The sequence below is a fragment of the Phyllobates terribilis genome, unplaced genomic scaffold (assembly GCF_046119375.1).
Source record: "Phyllobates terribilis strain yellow unplaced genomic scaffold, ASM4611937v1 Scaffold_9__5_contigs__length_417890890, whole genome shotgun sequence".
In the NCBI taxonomy this organism is placed as follows: domain Eukaryota; kingdom Metazoa; phylum Chordata; class Amphibia; order Anura; family Dendrobatidae; genus Phyllobates; species Phyllobates terribilis.
Window position 1 is genome coordinate 223,530,604 of NW_027362769.1, and position 21,550 is coordinate 223,552,153.

The 21,550-nt window shown below is 41.6% G+C and overlaps 1 protein-coding gene across 1 annotated transcript in view; it reads left to right on the forward strand.

The window, feature by feature from the left end:
• The window catches only part of SHISA9 (shisa family member 9), a 515,889-nt gene that overhangs the window by 437,617 nt on the left and 56,722 nt on the right, over positions 1–21,550 (forward strand). The window contains exon 3 of the mRNA XM_073647698.1: positions 11,885–12,037. Coding sequence (XP_073503799.1) covers positions 11,885–12,037 — 153 coding nt within the window. The remainder of the gene's footprint in view (positions 1–11,884; positions 12,038–21,550) is intronic.

Sequence of the window (21,550 nt, forward strand, 5' to 3'; positions counted from 1 at the left end):
GTTGGTGACCATACTTGTGCTATTACAATGCTATTATAATATGGTTTACTGTATCTCTGCAGTGTAACATCACTGTGCATTCTATCTGTGTGCAATATCTTCACCATGAACCTTATTCCATTATTGTGACATCACTGTGTATTTTCTCTGTACATTGATGTCAATATTTATATTATCCCTAAACTATGATGTGATTGTGATGTCACTGTGATATACTGTGATGTCACAGTGTGCATTATCTCAATACAGTGCTGTCATTTTACTTATTGTTTCCATACTGTGATATTTGTTTGGTATCCCTGTACTGGGACATCATTTTGTTCATTATTTCTTTACTGTGATATTGTAAAGTGTCCAGGGCTGTAGTCATGGATGAGGGACTGTATTCGCACACCCTGGCACCCCCCAAATAAACAGTGTCCCTGTCCAACAATTTTATGATCTGTACAGTGTTGTGTATTTACATTCAGGCCAGAGGCCTCCGCTGTATCCACGTCCTTTGGTTCAGCATCAGCTGCACATAAATCAGGGGACACTTGCTTTTTATCAACCAGTTCAACTGTACTTAACAGTCCGAGTTCAATTGATGACAAAGCACAGTACGTTTCAATGTTCTATGCCATTTCTTCAGGCTGTACTATCTGTTCGCATTCTCGCCTCTTCAGACCCTGGGATCTTTCGTTAGACTCCGCAGTATTTTTGAGACCCGCCCGTCTCCCTCACACATTTCCCCACCTGGCTTCCCCTTGTTGGAAAGGAATAAGGCATCCTTCCCAGTGCCTAGTTCGAGCAGAAGGACCCGGACATTACAGGAATGTCTGAAGAAAGCTGCCGACGTTCTCATACTGCCAGAACAATACGTATATTTTGTGTTTCTAGTCCTTTGGCCTTGAACTCTCACTAAATCTATCTCTATCTGATCTAACCGGGAAGCGCTTTCCCTTTTAGCCTGACCACCCTTTCCCATTCTGGGGCTGATCTCAAACATATTAACTGTATCCTAACCAGTACACTACTTCCTACTACTAATATGCACACCACTGCATATTTTGCTTTCTTTACTTAACCTCTAAGCCCTATACTCAACCTTATATCCTAGGTCTAACTCTATACTGCCCCTATTCACTATACATTACTCACATTATACATTAGCTACATTACATTACAATAACCACATCAATTAATGTCTATAAGGTTCTATGGAATTTCACATTTTACCCCACTCAACAAAATACAATAAAACCACATGTTATAGCTCGCATTTGCAAATGCTGTCTTTCAGGACGGAAGACACATGCCAGTCCCTGTCACCCTCTTACGATATCACTGTGCTTATTCTCTCTGTGCTGTGACTCTTTGACATCACTGTGTGCATTGTGGACATATTTCAACTGATTTACGTTTTGTCTGATTCGCTACTAATTGGAATAAATTACTGAATGTATCAGAAAAGTAAGTGACTTTTTTTCGTCCATATTGTTTCTATTGATCAGTGAATTGCCAGAGTGATAAAATAAGCTAAATCCTGCCAAATCTAAGCACAAGGCTCCCGTTTGCCCCTTAGATTCTGTATAGAATCACCCCTGCCCTCACATTTGGTACCTCCAAGAAAAATGAGTCTCACTAGATTTTGCTTTCACTATGGAAAATTGAAAATAACATATATTTCTCTGTAGTACAAAGAGAAAGCATCTTATTTGCTAATCTAATATATAAAGCTGAATGTGTGTGTGTATGTATGTATGTATGTATGTATGTGTGTGTGTATGTCCGGGATTGGCATCTGCACCGTCGCAGCTACAGTCACAAAATTTTGCACAGTCACACGTCTGGACCCCGAGAGTTTCATAGGCTATGTTGTGAGGCGAAATTTTAACCCCGCGCGTTCCAATTCACCAAACAATTTTGCCTCTATCTACATAATGGGAAAAAAGTGAAAGGAAAAGTGTTGGAGGCAAATTGACAGCTACCACATGTGAACATGGGAGAATTAAAGAATGAGAGCGATGGCGCCAAAGAGTATATACCGTACAGTTGCTAAGGTGGGGCCCCGACATGGGATACTCATACTCACCACACACGGGGATATGAACACACACATAAAATGCGCCACACACTACCACGTGCTTGAACACATATACCACCCTCAGCACACACAAAACTCATCTCACTAAGATTTATCAGGCTGCCAATAGCAACCAATCACAGCTCAGCTTCTATTTTGCTACAGCTAATTAATCTGAGCTGTGATTGGCTAATATAAGCAACAAAGGACATTCTCAGTATAACAAAGCTTGTGTAAGGTAATAAGATGTCAGTTAGGGTGTGTTGGTGGAAAGGCTGATGAGAGGATATAGAAACTGCCAGTTACAGACTATTTTTACCACAATAATGCCTCATAAGAAAAGGAATTTCATGGCACGAATGTCAGCTGATGCGAAAAGAAAAGCTGCATTACGGGCCAATGAAAAATGTGAAGACCGAGAAACAAGGCTGACACACATGAGAACAGCAGCTGCCTCCTCAAGAGCCAATGAACTTTCTGAGCAGAGGGAAGCGAGGCTTGAAGACAAGAGAACAAGAGCTGCTTCCTCAAGGGCCAATGAACTTTCTGAGGAGAGGGAAGCGAGGCTTGCAGACATGAAAACAAGAGCTGCTTCCTCAAGAGCCAATGAACTTTCTGAGGAGAGGGAAGCGAGGCTTGAAGAGATGAAAACAAGAGCTGCTTCCTCAAGGGCCAATGAACTTTCTGAGGAGAGGGAAACGAGACTTGCAGACATGAAAACAAGAGCTGCTTCCTCAAGAGCCAATGAACTTTCTGAGGAGAGGGAAGCGAGGCTTGCAGACATGAAAACAAGAGCTGCTTCATCAAGGGCCAATGAACTTTCTGAGGAGAGGGAAGCAAGGCTTGCAGACAAGAGAACAAGAACTGCTTCCTCAAGAGCCAATGAACTTTCTATCTATTTGTTTTGTGGTTTTTGTGTGGAGAATAAATTTTTGTTAACACATTCTATTTTGCTAACAGCAGTTATTAACCCGGGCGAAGCCGAGTAGTACAGCTAGTGACATATATTTGAGGAAAGCCTTAGAATTTCATCTGCTGTCACTTTTTATGTTTTTTCTCATAACCAATAGGTCCACTTTCAATTAATAATAAGCAATCTGAAAACTATCATCTTCATCCTTGAAGTGTGTGCCTTCAAGCTAATAATTCATCATTTTCAAAACTGTAAAGCAGTAAAGATTAGGGCTCATTCAGACATCAGGTTTTTTTACGTACGTGAGAAATGGACCCAGTTTCATCAAATTTTCAGCATAGTTTGGTCAGAGTTTCATCAGTATTTTACATCAGAATTTCTAAGCCAAAATCAGGAATGGAACAAATAGAGGAAAAATATAATAGAAACACGTCACCACTTATGCATTTTTCATCCACTCCTGGTTTTGGCTTACAAATACTGATGTAAAATATTGACCAAATACTGAACGTGTGAACATGGCCTAAACCATAGACTTGCATTGTCTATTTTGATCCAACACTTATTGATCAGACATGTTTCTGTGATTTCACACGGACCACTCGGTCGGAGGAAAAAGTCTGACGTGAACAGCCCCACAGACTGTCATAGGTACTCATACGCACAAATCAGGAGTTTGAGTGGGCCTTTAGAAGAAGGGTTTGCCTTCTTTTCCCAAAAGCTAAATGCAAGGTAAAAACAAAATAAGCATATACTCTACAGTAAATAAATAACAATAGTGCATGAAAATAACATAAGGTACTTAGTTAACATAATTTTGATAAAAAAAATGTAAAAGTCATCCCACCACATCAAGGTGACCCTATTCGGGACGGTCCTAACCTATAGTATTAAAACCTTATCGTTTATCAAGTGACGTAAAATGTGAATAAGGGCTGAGAAGGACTGAGACCCGGCTAGTGAACACGCAGCCATGGGAAACAACATGAACATAATGTCGAGCTCAATAAAAAGGGAGGCCACATCCCTATTTGCACACAGTGCAAAAAACCTGAAACAAAAACCTAAAGTGATGAACTGGAATATAAGTTGATGTGCCTGCAGGGTGTAGGTGCATATTCACACTTGCCTGTTAACACTGTCATGTCTAGTATTTCCAGACCCATTACAAGACCCTTCTTTTAATATCAAACTTTGTTCCATTGTCAAAGTAAAAAAATATGCAAACAGGTCAGATGAGCCCCCTTTTCAGAAATAGGTTATATGATGCAACCATTATCTATTCAATATGAATTGTTCCTCTGTGGATTGGCAAAGTTAAACACAATATAACATAAAAAAAAATAAAACTTTTTATTTTCCTTGTTTTTTTTCTCCAGATTTTATTTGTAACTTAGCTGTTATTTGTGTAACATTACACCAATTTGGTAACTGAGAGAGCTTGACATAGCATGATTATAAATTGCCTGTTTATAGCAGAGTTCCATCAGCTCCATTATTTTCTATCTGCTGCACACGCTGTGACTCATTTGGAAATAGCAGCTAACACCTTGTATTTTGTAAGTCAAACTGCATTGATTTGTTTCATCTGCTGTGAATTTGTAAATATGAGAGGGTGTTATTTACAGCATACTGTATATCAAATAATTAGTGACCCCGCTGATGCAAATGTGTCTCCTACATAAGGAATTTACTGCTATGGGTAATGCCGCTGAAGGTAATTAAGGGTTGTTCTAAAATGCTATATTTGCCTCATTACAGATGATTTTGCAGAGATTTGCTTTTTGTGCTATAATGTCTTAATGTTCATTTGCTTAAATATGATGGAAACAATTGTAGGGAGGAAATATAAAGGTTCATGTATAAAATTCTACATTTTGCATCTTGATGGGAAACTTGTCGATCCATGAGCAAAAGGAAATGCCCATCATTAGTAGGTTTGTTTTTACCTTGAGTTTTGTTTTTGGGAAAGAAGGCAAATCCTTCTTCTAAAGGTCCATTCACAAGGCCGATTTTCGCCAGCTAGCGTTTTTATTTTATTTCAGTGCTGGACTGATGCTACTAACCTAAGTCCCCTGCCCCTAGTATTTTAGTCACCAGCCACCACCTTCAGCTATTCATGGTCCCACGGCGCCATCTTGTGACTCCAACTTCTGACTGACCGTAAGTCAGAGGTAACAGCCACAAGTAGAGATGAGTGAAGCCGAACTGTAAAGTTCAGGGTTCGTACCAGACACCTAGTGTTCAGTGCTGGACTCCAAACAAGGACTTCTCCTGGAAGTCCGTTTTACAGTTCAGGAGAGAGAGATATTTTCCAGCTACAAAGTTCGAGTCCCCATTGATTTCTATGGGGTTCAGTTCAGGTTCAAGTTCAGGTACAGTTTGGACTAAAGTTCAGTGGAACCCGAACTTCCACAGGTCCGCTCATCCCTAGTCGCAAGCTCTCAATGTAAGTTTATGAGAGTCTCGTCCGGGCTTCATTCTGGCTTTCATAGACTTACATTGAGTTGTGAACTCTGAATTACTCCAGCAAACTTTGGAGCAATCCAGAAGGTCAAAAACTGCTGGAGACGGGAGTGGTGCTGATAAAAGAGGAAGACAGCAGCTGGTAAGTATCAGACTAGGGGCAGGGAACTTATGTTAATAGCTCTGAAATAAAAAAAAACGCTGAAGTAGTGCTTTAACTTTCTAGAATAGTCACTGTGGTTATGTTCTCAGCTTCTCCTATTTGACTGTCTGACCTGGAAGACAATGTAAAAGCTTCCAGCATCAAATTAAAGGGAATGTGTTATAAGAAAATGGCCTTTGCTTAGGTCATCAATATTTGATCTGTAGGAGTGCGACACTCGGCATTCCTGCTGATCAGCTGTTTCCGATGCGGCGGAGGCCAGATGTGCTCAGATGCAGAGCTGGAAAACACAAGGAAATTATAGGGGGTGCATTTTCAATACATGGCCATGGTCACTATGCAATTGACAGATCAGAGACACTCCGCAAATGAGCACATCCAGCCGCCTCCAGCATCAGGAAGAGCTGATTAGTGGTGATGCAGAGTGTCGCACTCCTACAGATCAGATATTGATGACCTATTCTAAGGAAAGCTGTAGAAATATACGGCACTCCGTCAGAAAGAATATGGTGCTTGAGTAGGGGTCCAGTCCATAAATATAATGAGAAAAACTCGGCCCTCGATTTTGCAGTGAATGAACAAAAAGTTTTTAATGGCAATCCAAACTAATATTTTAACATTTTGGTCCTAATCCGGACCTTTGTCAGAAGCTGATTGCCGCAGAATAGGGGATCATGATCATACTGGCAGCACAGTGGAAGTACGTCCTAGATCACCTATGTGCAGCGCTATACATAGGCGAACTAGGACACACTTCACTGCGACAAGCAGTTTTTAGCGAAGGTCTAGATTAGGACCGATACTTTAAAATATTATTTTGGATGCCATTAAAAAAATTTTGTTCGTTCACTGCACATTCAAGTGCCGACTTTTTCTCATTTGTATTCTAAGGATAGGTCATCAATATAAAAGTCCCAAGCAACCCCTTTAATGACTGTCCCAGACAACCCCTTTAATATACTGAGAAGCCGTCATCTAGGTATGGGATGGACCCAGCGTACGGTGATGGGAAAGGGGGGTAAGCCCAACAACAAGGGAAAGGGAGAGTGGAGACCCCTAGGCAGATCTAAGAACACCCTGACTTTCCTATCGTCGCTAAATACTGTAGGTTCAGCACCTATCGCCGAGCAGGATACCTAATCCCTGACTGACCCTAGAGCTACGCCCTAGATAGGAAGGGGACGGGGTGAGCACTAGTCTGCCCTCATTGCAACTAAAGACAACAAGGCAAACAGACAAGGGATACACTAAGCTTTGAAAAGACACCAGAGAGATTATAACAACAATCCATTGAGTAACTCCAAGATGAAGCTAGCCGACTGCTAGAACTTAAGGCCTGCACAGAGGAAAATACTTCTTTCACCGACAACTCTCTGGAGACACTGAGGGTTTTTAAATATCAAGCAAGGGTGTGTTAATTAGCAGCAGAAGGTGGAGATCACTGCTGGGTCCTAGTGAGAGAAGGATGATGCAAAGATCAAGAAGGTGTCTGCAAAGCCAAGCACAGCGACCTTCTACAGCTGGATCCAGAACGACGGTCTGTCAAACCTGATACACCTGTGAGAAAAGCTTTGGGCTTTCACAAGATTAACTTCAAACAAGTTACTAAACCCTCATATGTCATACAATTACATATTTTGCCCATTTCATTGATCTTAAAAAAAAACCTTTTTCACGGATCCCTTTGTATTTAAAAGTGGAGAATATACTTTCCAACACAATAAAGGGTAAAAATATAACGTAGTCCCATTAAATGTTTTAATATGTCCACCAAATATGTTATCAACATTTTCCAGTATTACGTTGAACATACGCCACAAATGTGATGTAAACATCAACATAACCTCATATTTTCCTGAAGCAATTTCTACAGTCTACAAATAGACAGCATGAGTATTATTTGTTTAGTCCAAGGTCAAGCCCAGACACACATACACAGATAAACATATACACAACAATGCAATTTATCAGCGTTTTATTTGATGCTTTTATGACTAAGATATTAGTATTGAATTGGCAATCAGGACATTTCAGTCCCCTGGAATAGTTAAGAGATGTGCTCATTTATTGATTTATGCAGAATAAAAGGCAGCTCATTTGAAGCACTCTGCATTTTGCATGCAATTACATGTGATTATCTGCTTCTTTTCCTTGCCTTTCTTCTTCTTTTCTTCTAAAGACATTAGGTGATGTCTAATTGTCAATTCAAAGTAAAGGCATTTTGTAAATTTCCCACTTCTCTGCTGTAATATATCGCTGTTTGTCCTGTCCCTGTAATCACTTTTGTGCAGTAATCTTTTTGATGTAAGCATCAGTAAAACTAACCACTGTGTGTCCTTTGCTGTCACCGGTGCTTTATTGTGAACAAGGTTGCAGCAAACAAGTAAATTGCTCAACAAAAATGTAGTCACCGCTAATTACCCTAGAAAATATCACTTTGATTTCAATGTAAATTATCAAGCCAAATGCTGTTGGTTTTTCAAAATTGAAGGAAACATTTCATAAGAGGGAAATAAAATTTGATGATAGAAATAAATAGTGGACTACATGGACTGATAAGAAAAATGAAAGGAAATTTGTACCAGGTTTTTGACTTCTAATCTGAGAGCAGAATGATGTAGAGACAGAGAGCCAGATTCCAGGAATGTGTCACTTACTGGGCTTGACAGTCATACCTATGATTGTCACCAGAGTGAATGAGTCCTAGCTGCAGTAATTGGGGTGGAGGAATCCTACCATGGACAGCGAAATGTGCTTTTGTGGCTAATATAACAGTGAATGGCCCATTAGATGGTATAAATAGGAGCTAGATCGAAACGCAAAGCTAAGACTGGCCAAACCGTTCGTGATAGCTGCACAGAAATATGAAGATGTCCCCAATCAGTCTGAACATTGCATTGTGATCTCAGAGTTTGATCAGAGTCTGATCATAGTGTGATCCAGTTTTCTGGATGAGAAGATGGGAAAAAAATGTCTCCATCTTCTCTTCTCTGAAAATCATTCCGAACTCAGATTTAATCTCGTTGGAATCCGATAGGTTCCACGGATTCATTGACTTGCATGGCTGAGTGAAATCCGAATATCTGGTGCAAATCATGTATGTATATCATGTATATAAGATTCTGTCCAAGGAAAAAAATTAGACGTGTGCACGGCCACATAGAATACCATTGATCCGAGTGCAAAGCACTGTTTTGTCAGATCGCACTCTGACCAAAAATACGGTCGTCTGCAAGAGCCTTTAAAGGGGTTTTCCCATAAACAAAAGTTCATTTTGAAAATTGTCTGTGTCTGACCGTGTACGGAGCATACCACATCTCCTGGGCAGGGGAGGAAGCAAAAGACAATACAGACATTACAGCCGGGGATCACAGAGGATTCATTTTGTGAGGTAAAATATTTCACTGCCTGTTTTTAAACAATGTTTTACCTCACAGAAAGAATCAGCTGTGATCCCCTGCTGTAATATCTGTATACTCTCTTGCTTCCTCCCCTGCCCAGGAGCTGTGGTATGATCAGACCATGTCCCTGCACGGTCAGACACAGACAATTTTTTAAAATTAACTCTTCTTTGTGGGAAAACCCCTTTAAGATAAACTATCAATATCTGGTAAGTTGGATTTTATCTCAAAGAAACCTTACCTGAAAGGTGACTAAGGGGCACATGGTTGGTGGCTCCATCCTTTATATTTGAGCTGGAATACCAGGCATGGGTGTGCATGTCACTGTGCCTAGGAAGCTGTAAAGAAACATGATGGGTAGAACTCTAACCGATGGGTAGAACTCTAACCCCCATCAAATATATGTATTAACCTCTTAAAAACTGGGCAATTTTACATTTTTGCGCTTTCTTATTTTCCTCTTCTTCCATGAGCCATAGCTGTTTTTTTTCTTTTGGCAAAGTCGTAAGAGGGTTTGTTTTTTTGTAGGATAATGTAGTTTTCATTGACAACATTCATTGTTCCATGAAGTGTACAGAAAAACAGAAAAAAATATTTCAATTGGGTAAATAGGTGAAAAATGTTGCCATTGTTTTCTGTATTTCATTTTTACCTTGTTCATTGTGTGTTAAAGTGACCGGATAATATGATTGTATGACAGTATAGTTGCAATGATACCCAATTTAGGGTCAGTTTACATGGACCGACCTGGGGCAATAAATGACCGCTGACCAGTTTGTTTACAATGGCGGATTGCGCCGGTGAACGATGCGAACTGAGTGATCTGTAGTAGATTGTTCAGTGCTCATAGGCTGCCATTGTTCTTGGCAGCGCGAGTCCAGTACACTGCAGAGAACTGCAGAGAACGAGGATCATTTGCACTACAGACTGTTTATACTGAATGATTATCAGGGAATGAACCTTTTCTAGAGCTTTATACTTTTTTTTATATATTTTAGATGTTAAAAAAATGTCAAAATTTCGTAAAAAAATAGTTTCATTTCCCCATTTTCCGAGACTCATCATTTTTTTATCCTTTCATTGTTGGACCTGTGTAAGGGCTTGTTTTTTTGCATGTTGAGCTGACATTTTTATTGATACCATTTTTGGGTACATACAATGTTTTAATTCCTTCTATTGCATTTTTTGTGAGAATTTTGGCAAACAAATAAATGCAGATTCTGGTGTTTATTTTTTTTTTCCTGTTTTGGTGTTTACCATACAAGTTAAAAACTTTTATATTTTATTACTTTAGGCAATTATGCACACAGCAATAAGGAATATATTAATCTCTTTTATTTTTTACATTTTGCTATTTAAATTTGGAGAAAATTGTGTGACTTAATCCTTTATGTCTTTATTAAAAAATAGTTTGTCATGTTTTTCCCATTTTTAAATAGTCCCCTTAGGGCACTTGAATATGTTTTTCCTTTACCGCCTATGCAATATTATAGTATTTCAGTGTATTGTGAAACTGATGATCTGTAAAACCAGTTTCATAGGAGATCGCACATGACAGACACGGGGGCCGTCAGAAGGAAACTGTTTGGCCCCTGTGAACGTGTCGTGCCGGGTTCCAATGGCTCTCAGGAGTGATGGCCTCAGTGTTGAAGCCTCTTAAATGCCACTGTCACACTTGACTTCGGGATTTCAGAGGTTAAACTGATGCGATGGAGCAAGCTCAAGATGTACTGATTGGTGCTGGACTATGTAACACAGCCTGTACCTTCATTATAGTCTTTAATGTGCAAATTAAGTATCAACTGAAAGGATTACTCATATCCTGCATTGATTAATAAAGACTAGATAGATTTTTACTATGTCCATCAATGACTAAATAGTGGGAGAGTTTATCAGACGTACAATGTTTATCATCTGTCCACAGGATAGGTGAAAATGCAGGCTCGGACTGGCCCACAGGAGAACCGGAGAATCCTCCGGTAGGCCCTTGTAAAGGAGTGCTAATGAGTAGAATGAGTAGTCCTATTCAATTTGATTCACAATTTGCAGAAAAAGGTATAATCTAATCATTCATTAAACAAGTTAGCCAACTTATTATTACATAGAAGAGAATGTAAATTTGTGTACTAGGGTCAGGTTATCTTTGCATGTAGCTGAACAGTGGACCACAAGTATCAATGTCACTGGTGGGTCTTTGCCAACTCAGTCTGACACTGGACAAATGCATACTAACTTGGTGGTCCCACTTCTGGGACTCCCACAGTTCCCACTTCTGGGTCCCCCACAGTCCACAAAAATAGTGCTTCTATGTTCTCTGTTTAAATACAGCAATAGTCATACATGTGCAATATTTCACTCAAAATCTATGGGACTGACAAAGATTGTGGAGTGCTGAAGTGGACTATGTTGCAGTAGTGCTCATGTGGCCACCACTCCCTTTAAATGGGGTTTACAAGACCCTCAATATCGGATTAACAAAGGATTCCCAGTGATCATATATTTATGGCTTATCCTGTGTAAAGAAGATAAATGTTAGTTATGGGTTATCTTATTTGAACTAATTTTTATTCCATAAACCATGACTAAATGGAGGTAAAATATGAATATATAGTAGTAGAAACCCCTTGATAATGGGGTTTTGTCTACAGCTACAGTATATGTAACACTAAAAAGTGCTGTCAGTCTTACTCTCTCCTTGAGTCACATTTTACTAAATATTATTCTCAAAATTTAGATTTCTTACAGTTTCATGCTAATATTCAAATTTATTTCCTTATATTATAGTAATAGGACATGAGTATACCACACTGTTCATCATATTCCTAAAGTTGCAGGATGTCAGCTCTCTAATTAATACCATATCTTTTTCTCTACAGATACTTCAAAAATGAATAATGTTCCAACATCGCCACACCTTCCACAGATGGCACATCCACATTCCTTTCCAACCATGGGACAGATTTCAAATCCATATGAGCAGCAGCCTCCTGGAAAGGAGCTTAACAAATATGCCTCTCTGAAAGCAGTTGGTGAGTAGCGGTTCACTCTTCCTTGTTATAGCCATGAATGTCTGAAATATGCATTATATTTCTATAAAATTGTTAGTGAAGATCTTCATAATATCTTTGATTTGATGTCAGAATATTCAGACAGTGCCATGCAAAATATCTTCCTCTATTCAAACTATTCTAAATGTATATCTCTATTTTGTGTTCTACTTCTTTTAAAGCAATGTTAACAATCCACAGTTAAGCCTCAAAGAAAATGCTATATTTTGCATAATGCAAAACCAATAGACTTTTATGGTAAGGAGAGATATTATAAATCTACTCTTATGAGAAAATCTAAGTGCACCCTTTTGGAATTGTGAGATTTTATGTATCAGGACATAATACACATATGATCCTTAGGAGGTTTTAAAGTTAGGTAAAGGCAACTTTAGATGAATAACAACAGCAATTATTTATTTAGCAAGAACTAAATCAAAATGTAGAAGCAGTGTGTAAAAACAATAGGTACACCCTTCCTGCTGCTATAGGAAATTAAAGGGGTATTCCCATCTCCAAGATCATATCTCAAAATGTAGTACGTGTAATAATAATAATATTAGCAAATACATCCAATTAGAAATGTAGTATAGTTCTTCTGATAAGCTATGTCGCTTACCCTATGTGCAGGGTATTGCAGTAGCTTAGGTATTCATAGTGATGACCACTAACAACAAAGTACCTAACTATCACTATATAAGTGGCACGCAACGTGAGGGAAGGAATAAGTGTACAACAACGGAAAGAGGGGGAAGGGAGCCCAACAACTAGGGAAAGGGGGATTGTAGACCCCTAGGCAGATCTAATTTCACCCTGACTACCCTATCATCCCTATATAGGTTCTGCAGCTATCGCCGAGCAGGAACCTAAACCCTAAATGTCCCTAGAGCTAGGCTCTAGATAGGGAGGGGACGGGGTGAGCACTAGTCAGGCCCCACTACAAACTAAAGACAAGAAGGTAATCAAACAAAGGGGTTACATTTAGCTTGAGCAAACACCAGAGAGATAACGCCAACTGTCCTCCAAGGGCACTGCCAGTACTCCAAGCCTGCACAGAGGTAAATAGAACTATCACTGGTGACTCTCTGGAGAAACTGAGAGAGTTTAACTAGCATAGTTTTTAACTATGTGGTGAATTCACATGTACCAACAATAAAAGTGCGGCATTAGAACACCGTGTTTTGGATGCAACAAAAATACTCAGCGTCCAAATCACTGCTGAGTGTTGATCGGGGGGACATAGTGGCTAACGAAACAGCTGTGAGCTGTTAATTATGGCCAGGGACCATGTTTGCAAATGATACCTTCCCAGGCTAAAAATAGCAGCTCACAGAAGCCGCATAAATTACATGAATGGAAATTCTAATGAAGATTTGGTTAATGGGAATAGCTGACACCTTGCTCTTTTGTTTGATGATGTCAAGGTGTCAATCAGACCTTTTCATGACCAAACCTAATTAAAGTAAAGTAATGAGTTAAATAAACACACAGACACAGAGTAAACACTTTATTTGAAATACAACAGACACATTATTTAATCATTAAAATTAGCCAATATACTCACCCCAGTTCTGATGGTAATCCAAGGTTTAAGGAATGTCCCACCAAATAACTTTATTTAGCTCCAAAAAGCATTCATTGATGTACAAAAACGCTTAAAAAAACTCTTCAAAAAACGCATGCAAAAAATACATCAAAAACGCATCAAAAATGCGTGGAAAATCCACATGCGTTTTTCCAGCCAAAGAGAGGCAGAAATGCACAGGAAATTTCTGCTTCAAATCCTGACTGTGCGCAAATAGCCTAAGAACGAAGTTTAAAATATAATCTGCAAGCTTCTTTGAACTCAAAACTTGTCCCTACCTCCTGAAAACCTGTCCAGGAGGGCAATTTTTGTTCAAGCTGGACCGGCCTACCTGCAGAGACCCCAACATTAGGGACCTGCAGCCGCTGCTGCTGCTGAACCTCAGAGCGAAGATCAGTCACCTCCAGAGACAGCTTGTGCAGCTGCTCTGCCAGCATTGCAACAGGATCTAAGAACCAAGGGAGAGAAAAAAAAACACACCCCAAAAAAACACACACACACACACACACAAAAAAACCCCAACGAGTTAGTTTTTATCTTCTTTTTTATGCATGGCCGGGGATAATGTCGCGCAACATGAGGGAAAGAATAAGTGTACAACAATGGAAAAAGAGGGAAGGGAGCCCAACAACTAGGGAAAGGGGGAGTGGAGACCCCTAGGCAGATCTAATAGCACCCTGCCTAACCTATCATTCATATATAGGTTCTGCACCTATCGCCAAGCAGGAACCTAAACTCTGAATGTCCCTGAGCTAGGCCCTAGATAAAGAGGGGGCGGGGTGAGCACTAGTCAGGCCCCACTACGAACTAAAGACAACAAGGTAAAGAAACAAAGGGGATACACTTAGCTTGAGCAGACACCAGAGAGATAACACCAACTGTCCTCCAAAGGCACCAAAGACGAGACTAGCTTACTGCCAGTACTCCAAGCCTGCACAGAGGTACATAGAACTATTACCAGCGACTCTCTAGAGAAACTGAGAGTTTTTAACTACCAAGCAAGAGTGTGTCAATCAGAAGCAGAAGGTGGAGGTCACTGCTGGGTCCTAAAGGTAGAAGGATATAACTATACTACTGAGATGAAAGGATCAAGAAGGCGTCTGCAATGCCAAGCGCAGTGACCTTCTACAGCCGGATCCAGAGCGACTGTCTGTCACACCTGACACATCCGTGACAATAAGTGGTTGTAACCATGGATACCTAATCTACTGCAATGCCCTGCACATGTGGTAAGCGATGTAGGTTATCAGAAAAATTATACTACATTTCTAAAAACAGGAGGTATTTGCTAATATTGTTATTATTACACCTACTACATATTGGGATAGGATCTTGTAGATGGAAACTCCTCTTTAAGTGTATAAGTATCAGCCAGAAACTGGTAATCAAATGTCCTTGATTTATTGCTAATCAGCAAATGTGACCACCCTCAGTGATCAGTAAATTATTCCCTTTCTTATGGATTGGGGATAGCTTGCTGACTTGAAAATAAAAATTTCAAAGTATTATTATAAGAAAATGGTCCACCAGATTTAAAAAGAAGCTATTTCAATATTGAAATGGAATTAAGAAATTTCTATTCATGCAACTATCTTTTATATTTTTAATCATTAATTCTTAAAAAGTAGCAGTACTGACCCCCTTCCTAAGGTTATTAACAAGGAGGAGTATATCCACCTTAGTTGAATGGTGTTCTCATTGCTAAAGTCGATGTTTTGTAGCAGATTGTGAGAAAATAGAAACATCTTTTTCATGTTTTCTTGGAGCTTTCTTCTTTTCAAACAGCCAAAAAGTTCCTGCTCCTTTTATGAGGGAGACTGTAAACATAGAATAATCAAAGCAATTAACAAGTGGAAATATTCCCCTCGTCTACATCCTACAATTTGTACCTGCAAATGGAAGCAGAAAATACTGTAATTATCTATACTTAAAAGACTGTTTCCAAGGTAAAGTAACTGCCGAGGCTCTTAGTATTGGTTTGTCGTTGTGGAATTTATTGATTATTCCTGCTGAATGTTTCATTATCTGGTTCACATAAGGTAATAGAAAAGCGAAGACAATTTCTAATTTTAGAAACTTTGCTGGCCGTTTTGGATACATTCATCAACAATTCTACCCATTGGCACGGCTTTATAGAGCAAAATGATGGCACAAGGAGTACTAGCATCTTACTGCCCTGTGATTGTCTGCATTAAACGGTCTCAATGTATTGCATTGACAGCAAATATTGTGAATTTTTGTGCTCTGGATTACTAAAGTTCATATACTGCTTGACTGTAAAGCAGCACCATCCCATAGTACAAGACAGTGAAACACTATGTGCTATTTGTCTATAGTACACAGACTTGGACTGGCCGACAGGAGTATAAGTGAATCTTCCGGTGGGCCCCTGTGCAGGAAGTGGTCCTAAAACACCCTATACAAGCAGTGATTGGCACAATATACTTGATTTACTTTGAAGAAACAAAGGCAGCATCTCATCAATCATTTAACAAACTGCCCAGTTTATTACATGATAAATTTGTGAATGCAGATAATGTATGTGTTAGGCGTCGGTCTAGTGCTGGATTTGAAATAGGTCCAGGACCTTCTGTGGTCTTCCATTTCAGTCCAGCCAGGGCTGATGCTGCTCAGCATCATCATCAGGCCCAACGCTTAGCTGGTCCGCGAGCACTGGTTATCTCCCTGGTAGTTGTGCCTAACAATGTTAAGCCTGGGTTGCAGAGGGAGACAGTGCTTGCGGAGTCTAAGTCCAGAGTTTGCCGTTCTAAGCATGTCCGTGACCTGGCGGATCATGATTGGTGGTTTGGCACCCACCTGACCCAGTGATCTGGCACCACCTGATTGGTCACGGGTGTCGTCACCAATGGTGCGACAGTGGGGCAGGGCTTAATCTTTAAAAGGCCTGCCCACAAACATGGCGGCGCGCTCAGATCATTTGAGCTGGTTGTTTGTGGTGTGCACGCTGAAACTCTTGGGCTCCTCTAAGAGCCATAGTTTTATGCAGGCAGGTAGCCATATAGAGCGGGTCTGCTCAGTCCGGTAGCTCGCCGGCTGAGTGCACAAATACCCGGTGGGTATCACACCCACCTACTAGCGCCGACTGCTTTAGCGTAGCGCCTGTACCGAAGACAGGGCTACTGCTCCTAGTCCGGTCACACGTCTCCCTGCGGTTCTTGGAGATTGTGTGAACCGCTTTAGCGCCAATCCCCATAGCGTAGCGCCTGTGTCAAAGACAGGGCTACTGCTGTTCCCACGGTCGCACGTCTCCCTGCGGTTCTTGGAGATTGTGCGAACCGTCTTACCCTTCCGTGTGCCTTAACACGAAGGGTTAAGATAATTGTAAGGTGCGTCGGCGGTCGCTCTCTCCTCCGTGCAGTTAACGGAGATAGAGCGTACCGCTTTACCCGGTCCGGTGTGATGTTAACACGGACGGGTTATCTGTTTAGTTGTCGCTTTTCCTTTCCATCCGGAAAGTGTTCGGCAGCAGTCCATTTGGCTGCATTGCGGACCCCGGGGTCGGTTACGTTCCATTTAAAGTTGTCTGCAACTGCCCTCCTAACAGTATGTATATGTATAGTGGGCCCCCAGAGTCAATATTACTGGAGGGCCCTTGGTACCCCAGTCTGACACTGGTAGTACATGCACAGTAACGCTCTGTTCTCTACCTGTAGATACCTGTGTGGTACTGCTATCTACCCATACTGTTCCCTTTTTAACCTGTACTAAATATATTTTACTGCTCTCGTTTTGCTCTACATCTATTTTTCAGTTATCTACCTACGTTAAATGTACTTTCTTGCTCTCTACCTGCAGATTGTTGTTGTACTGCTTTCTACCCATACTATCAGTGGCATAACTTGAAGCTTGTGGGCCCCATTGCAAAAGTTCCAATGGGACCCCCAATTATTGAACATTTTTAATAGTATTGGTCTTTTCATATAAGTTATAGGGGCCTTTAGGGTCCCCTAGCCCCCAGGCCACAGATGCGATTGCAACCCCTACACCTATTATAGTTACACTCATGCATACTATATGTACTGTAATATTTTTAAAGGGAATGTGCCACCTGATTCTTGAATTTAATCCTGACTGCATGATTGAAGCCAGGTATATTTTCTTCTGAAATGTTCTCATCTTTCAAGGAAAAATAACTTTAAAGATCCAACTGGCGACTACAGACGGAGACCAGGATAGGATGCTGCTGCCCCTGGCCAAATTTTCCCAGCGCTGCTGCAGATGATTGATGGGTCCCTCCCTATGTACACATGAAAGAGAAACCTGTCAATCACCTGGAGCGGCGCTAGAAGAACCCGGCCTGGAGTTGCGTAGGACTAGTCTCATCTCTGGCTATGGTTTCTGGCTGGATCTTTAAAGAAGCCCTCCCATCAAACTTGTCATCCTCTTATTATATTGCAATAATCATATTATATAGCACTGTGTACTTACAATTACTCATTTTGCCTTTCTACCCAGCTAATTTTTCTCTTTTCTCTGTTCTACATAGAAACAGGAAGTCTCCTTTCCCTGCATGAGTCATCCCCCTCTTCCACTTGTGACCCAGCTGTTCCCTCCTCCCCCTGCCAGGGACTTTTGCAGTGATGACTTGACTCATGTAGGGAAAAGAGCCTTCCCGTTTCTACAAAGAGCCTAGAAGGATTCAGCTAGTCTGTTTTTAATAATGTGATATCATAGACCTAATGGAAAAGAGAAGGTCAATATTTCAATTGGAGTCATTTTAAAAAATATTCTTGTGTCTAGAAATTGTTTTTATAGTTATTATGGACCCCTCCTCTGTTCCTACTGTGTCCTGTTTGGATAAGAAAACAATGTTTTTATCATGCCATTCTTATTGGCTGTTTTGTACAATAGGAAGAATCACTCGGATACTCATGTTCAAGTGGTCGGAATGAGCTACTGGACTTATGTGGCCACCAACATTGGATATATTGGGTGGACAAACGAACACCACTAGGGGCACTATATTTGTAACAGCTATTATTTCAACATAGGTGCATTTATTTTTAATGATACTAGAATATTACTTTTGCATGATCTAACAGATATATATAATCTGTCTTTGTAGTTCATCTGCTTTAGTTTTGACAAAGTGGCACATATAATTAATTACCATGCATTTATTAAAATTGACTAGGCTCATTCAAATGCATTACACAGACCATGAAAGCATGCCAGCTCAAAACTATATCAAACACACTTTGTAACCAATGTCCTCTAGGCATATCACCTGTTCCAACAGCTATTGGGAAGTAGAACAAAACTTATACTGTTCGCTGAAAACATGAGTTACACGAGCATGAGTTGCAATTCAATATTTTTGGAAGGCAATATATAGAAATACACTAATGCAAAAATCTCACGGATGCTATGATTCTACTGACTTAACAGAGAAGGTTTTTTTTCAAACAGGGATGCTTTTTTTTTCATTTATACATAAATGATAGACCAAATAGAAAAAGAGGCATGTACTATATTCATAGAAATGTATTGTATTAAACACTTATGTCACCAAAGATGCTTCTAAATAGAGATCATACAGATAACTATTAGTCATTAAGTAAGACCGTCTTAATTCTTAAACAAAAATTTATACTGAATCTTTTCGTACAAAACTATATATCAATCTGCTGAGCTTCCCCTGCTCCATGTTACCCACACTAGGACTGCAATATTAATATGAACAGTTTTAAATGGGTTGTCCAGGACTATATTTTTTTATAATTGTCCTAAAAAGTAACAGCCAGGTGTAATGCACACGCCCGGACTGACTGGCGTGTGCGTGTTTAGTGGTTCCACTGTGCCATGAACCGGAGAGTGCCTGGAGGGGCGTAACTAAGTATCTGCCCGATCTGACCAAGGTCGCACGACGGCATACGACGCCAGTGCACCAGGGAGGAACCGAGCAGAGGAACCAGGGTCTACTCCAGGTCAGACTCCGGACACGGCTGTTGACCCACACCTGGGAATACAGGAACAGGCAGACTAGAGCGCAGGCTAGGTAGGGTCCAGTACAGACTGGGAGACAAATTCAGAGTCGCTGATATGGTAAACAAACAGAGTAAAGTGAAACCGCAGGTGCGGTAGACAAGGCTGAGCAGAGCAGAACCGCAGACGCGGTAGACAAGGCTGAGCAGAGCAGAACCGCAGACACGGTAGACAAGGCTGAGCAGAGCAGAACCGCAGACGCGGTGGACAGGGCTGAGCAAAGCGAAACCGCAGACGCGGTGGACAGGGCTGAGCGGGCAAGAGCCGCCGGAGCGGTGAGCAAGGCAGAGCAGGAGGGACAGGGCTCTGTACACGCGGAACAGACAGGAAGGGAAAGGCAGAACCAGATACCCACAGGGTACTTGCAGTGAAGTAGTGAGTGGACCACAAACTCACAAACGGAAGTACAGTGACAACGAGCAGGAGTTAGGTACGAGTTCAGACTCTGCAGAAAAAGGGAAGGTACGGACATAGAGAAAAACAGGAAACAGGCTAAGAGAGTATTCAGACAAGAACAGACACAGCAGCAAGATACAGGAACGGGTCTAGGTATGCGGACCCTAGAAGGCGGAACGAACAGGCTAGGAGCGTGTTCAAACAGGAACAGGCAGGATACAGGAACGGGTCTAGGTATGCGGCCCCTAGAAGGCGGAAAGAACAGGCTAGGAGCGTGTTCACACAGGCCTGGAAATATAGCCTCCAGGATAGGCAGAAGACAACAGGCTAGAAGATAATACAGACAGGACTCAGTTCAGACACGGGAACTGATACCGAAGGCAGGAAACATAAACGGGACCTGGCATATCAGTGACCAGAAGCCAACTGACAGAACACAATGCTCAGGCCGGGTTTCTTGGGAGGAGCTGTGTTAAATACCAGGTGTCAGACAGGAATAGGCTGAGGACGCACAAGGGGTGTGCCCGCAGCAGGTACAAGAAACAGGAAGTGATCAGGCGCCGCCCTTAAGCAGCAGAAACAGAAGCAAACAGACAGCATGGAGGGAAGCCAGGCTAGCAGACTGGACTGGAGATCAAGTGCGCGCTCTTGCACAGTGGGAGATGGGCCACTATGCAAGGACGCCGCCAGGTATGTTACAGTACCCCCCCCTTACGCCCCCTCTTCTTCAGGCCTGCCAGAATGTTCCGCAGGGAATTCGAGGGCCAATCCTTCACTTTAAGGAGATCACTTCCACTGTCCACAGGAAAAACTGGTCTCATCTGGGTAGCTAGGATGCTACCTCCTATCCAGCCATCCTCAGCAACAGATGAAATGGGTGGAGTACCAGGAACAGCACACAAGGAAGTCTCTCTCCACTTATTATCAGGTAGCACCCCAGAGGGTTCAGGAGACAACTGGAAGTCCTCTGCCGGGTTGGAGGGGTGCAGAGACTCGGGGGTAACCTCTGCTTCGGAGTACACTAGGTCGGACTCACTGGAAGAAGCGGCCGAGGTATCAGGTACCGAGTATAGGAGAGTCTCTGTCCATTCGCTATCAGGTAGCACCCCGAAGGGTTCAGGAGACAACTGGAGGTCCTCTGCCTGGTCGGAGGGGTGTAGAGACTCGGGGATAACCTCTGCTTTGGAGTACACTAGGTCGGACTCACTAGAAGAAGCGGCCGAGGTATCAGGTACCGAGTATAGGAGAGTCTCTGTCCATTCGCTATCAGGTAGCACCCCGAAGGGATCAGGAGACAACTGGAGGTCCTCTGCCTGGTCGGAGGGGTGTAGAGACTCAGGGATAACCTCTGCTTCGGAGTACACTAGGTCGGACTCACTGGAAGAAGCGGCCGAGGTATCATGTACCGAGTATAGGAGAGTCTCTGTCCATTCGCTCTCAGGTAGCACCCCGAAGGGTTCAGGAGACAACTGGAGGTCCTCCGCCTGGTCGGAGGGGTGTAGAGACTC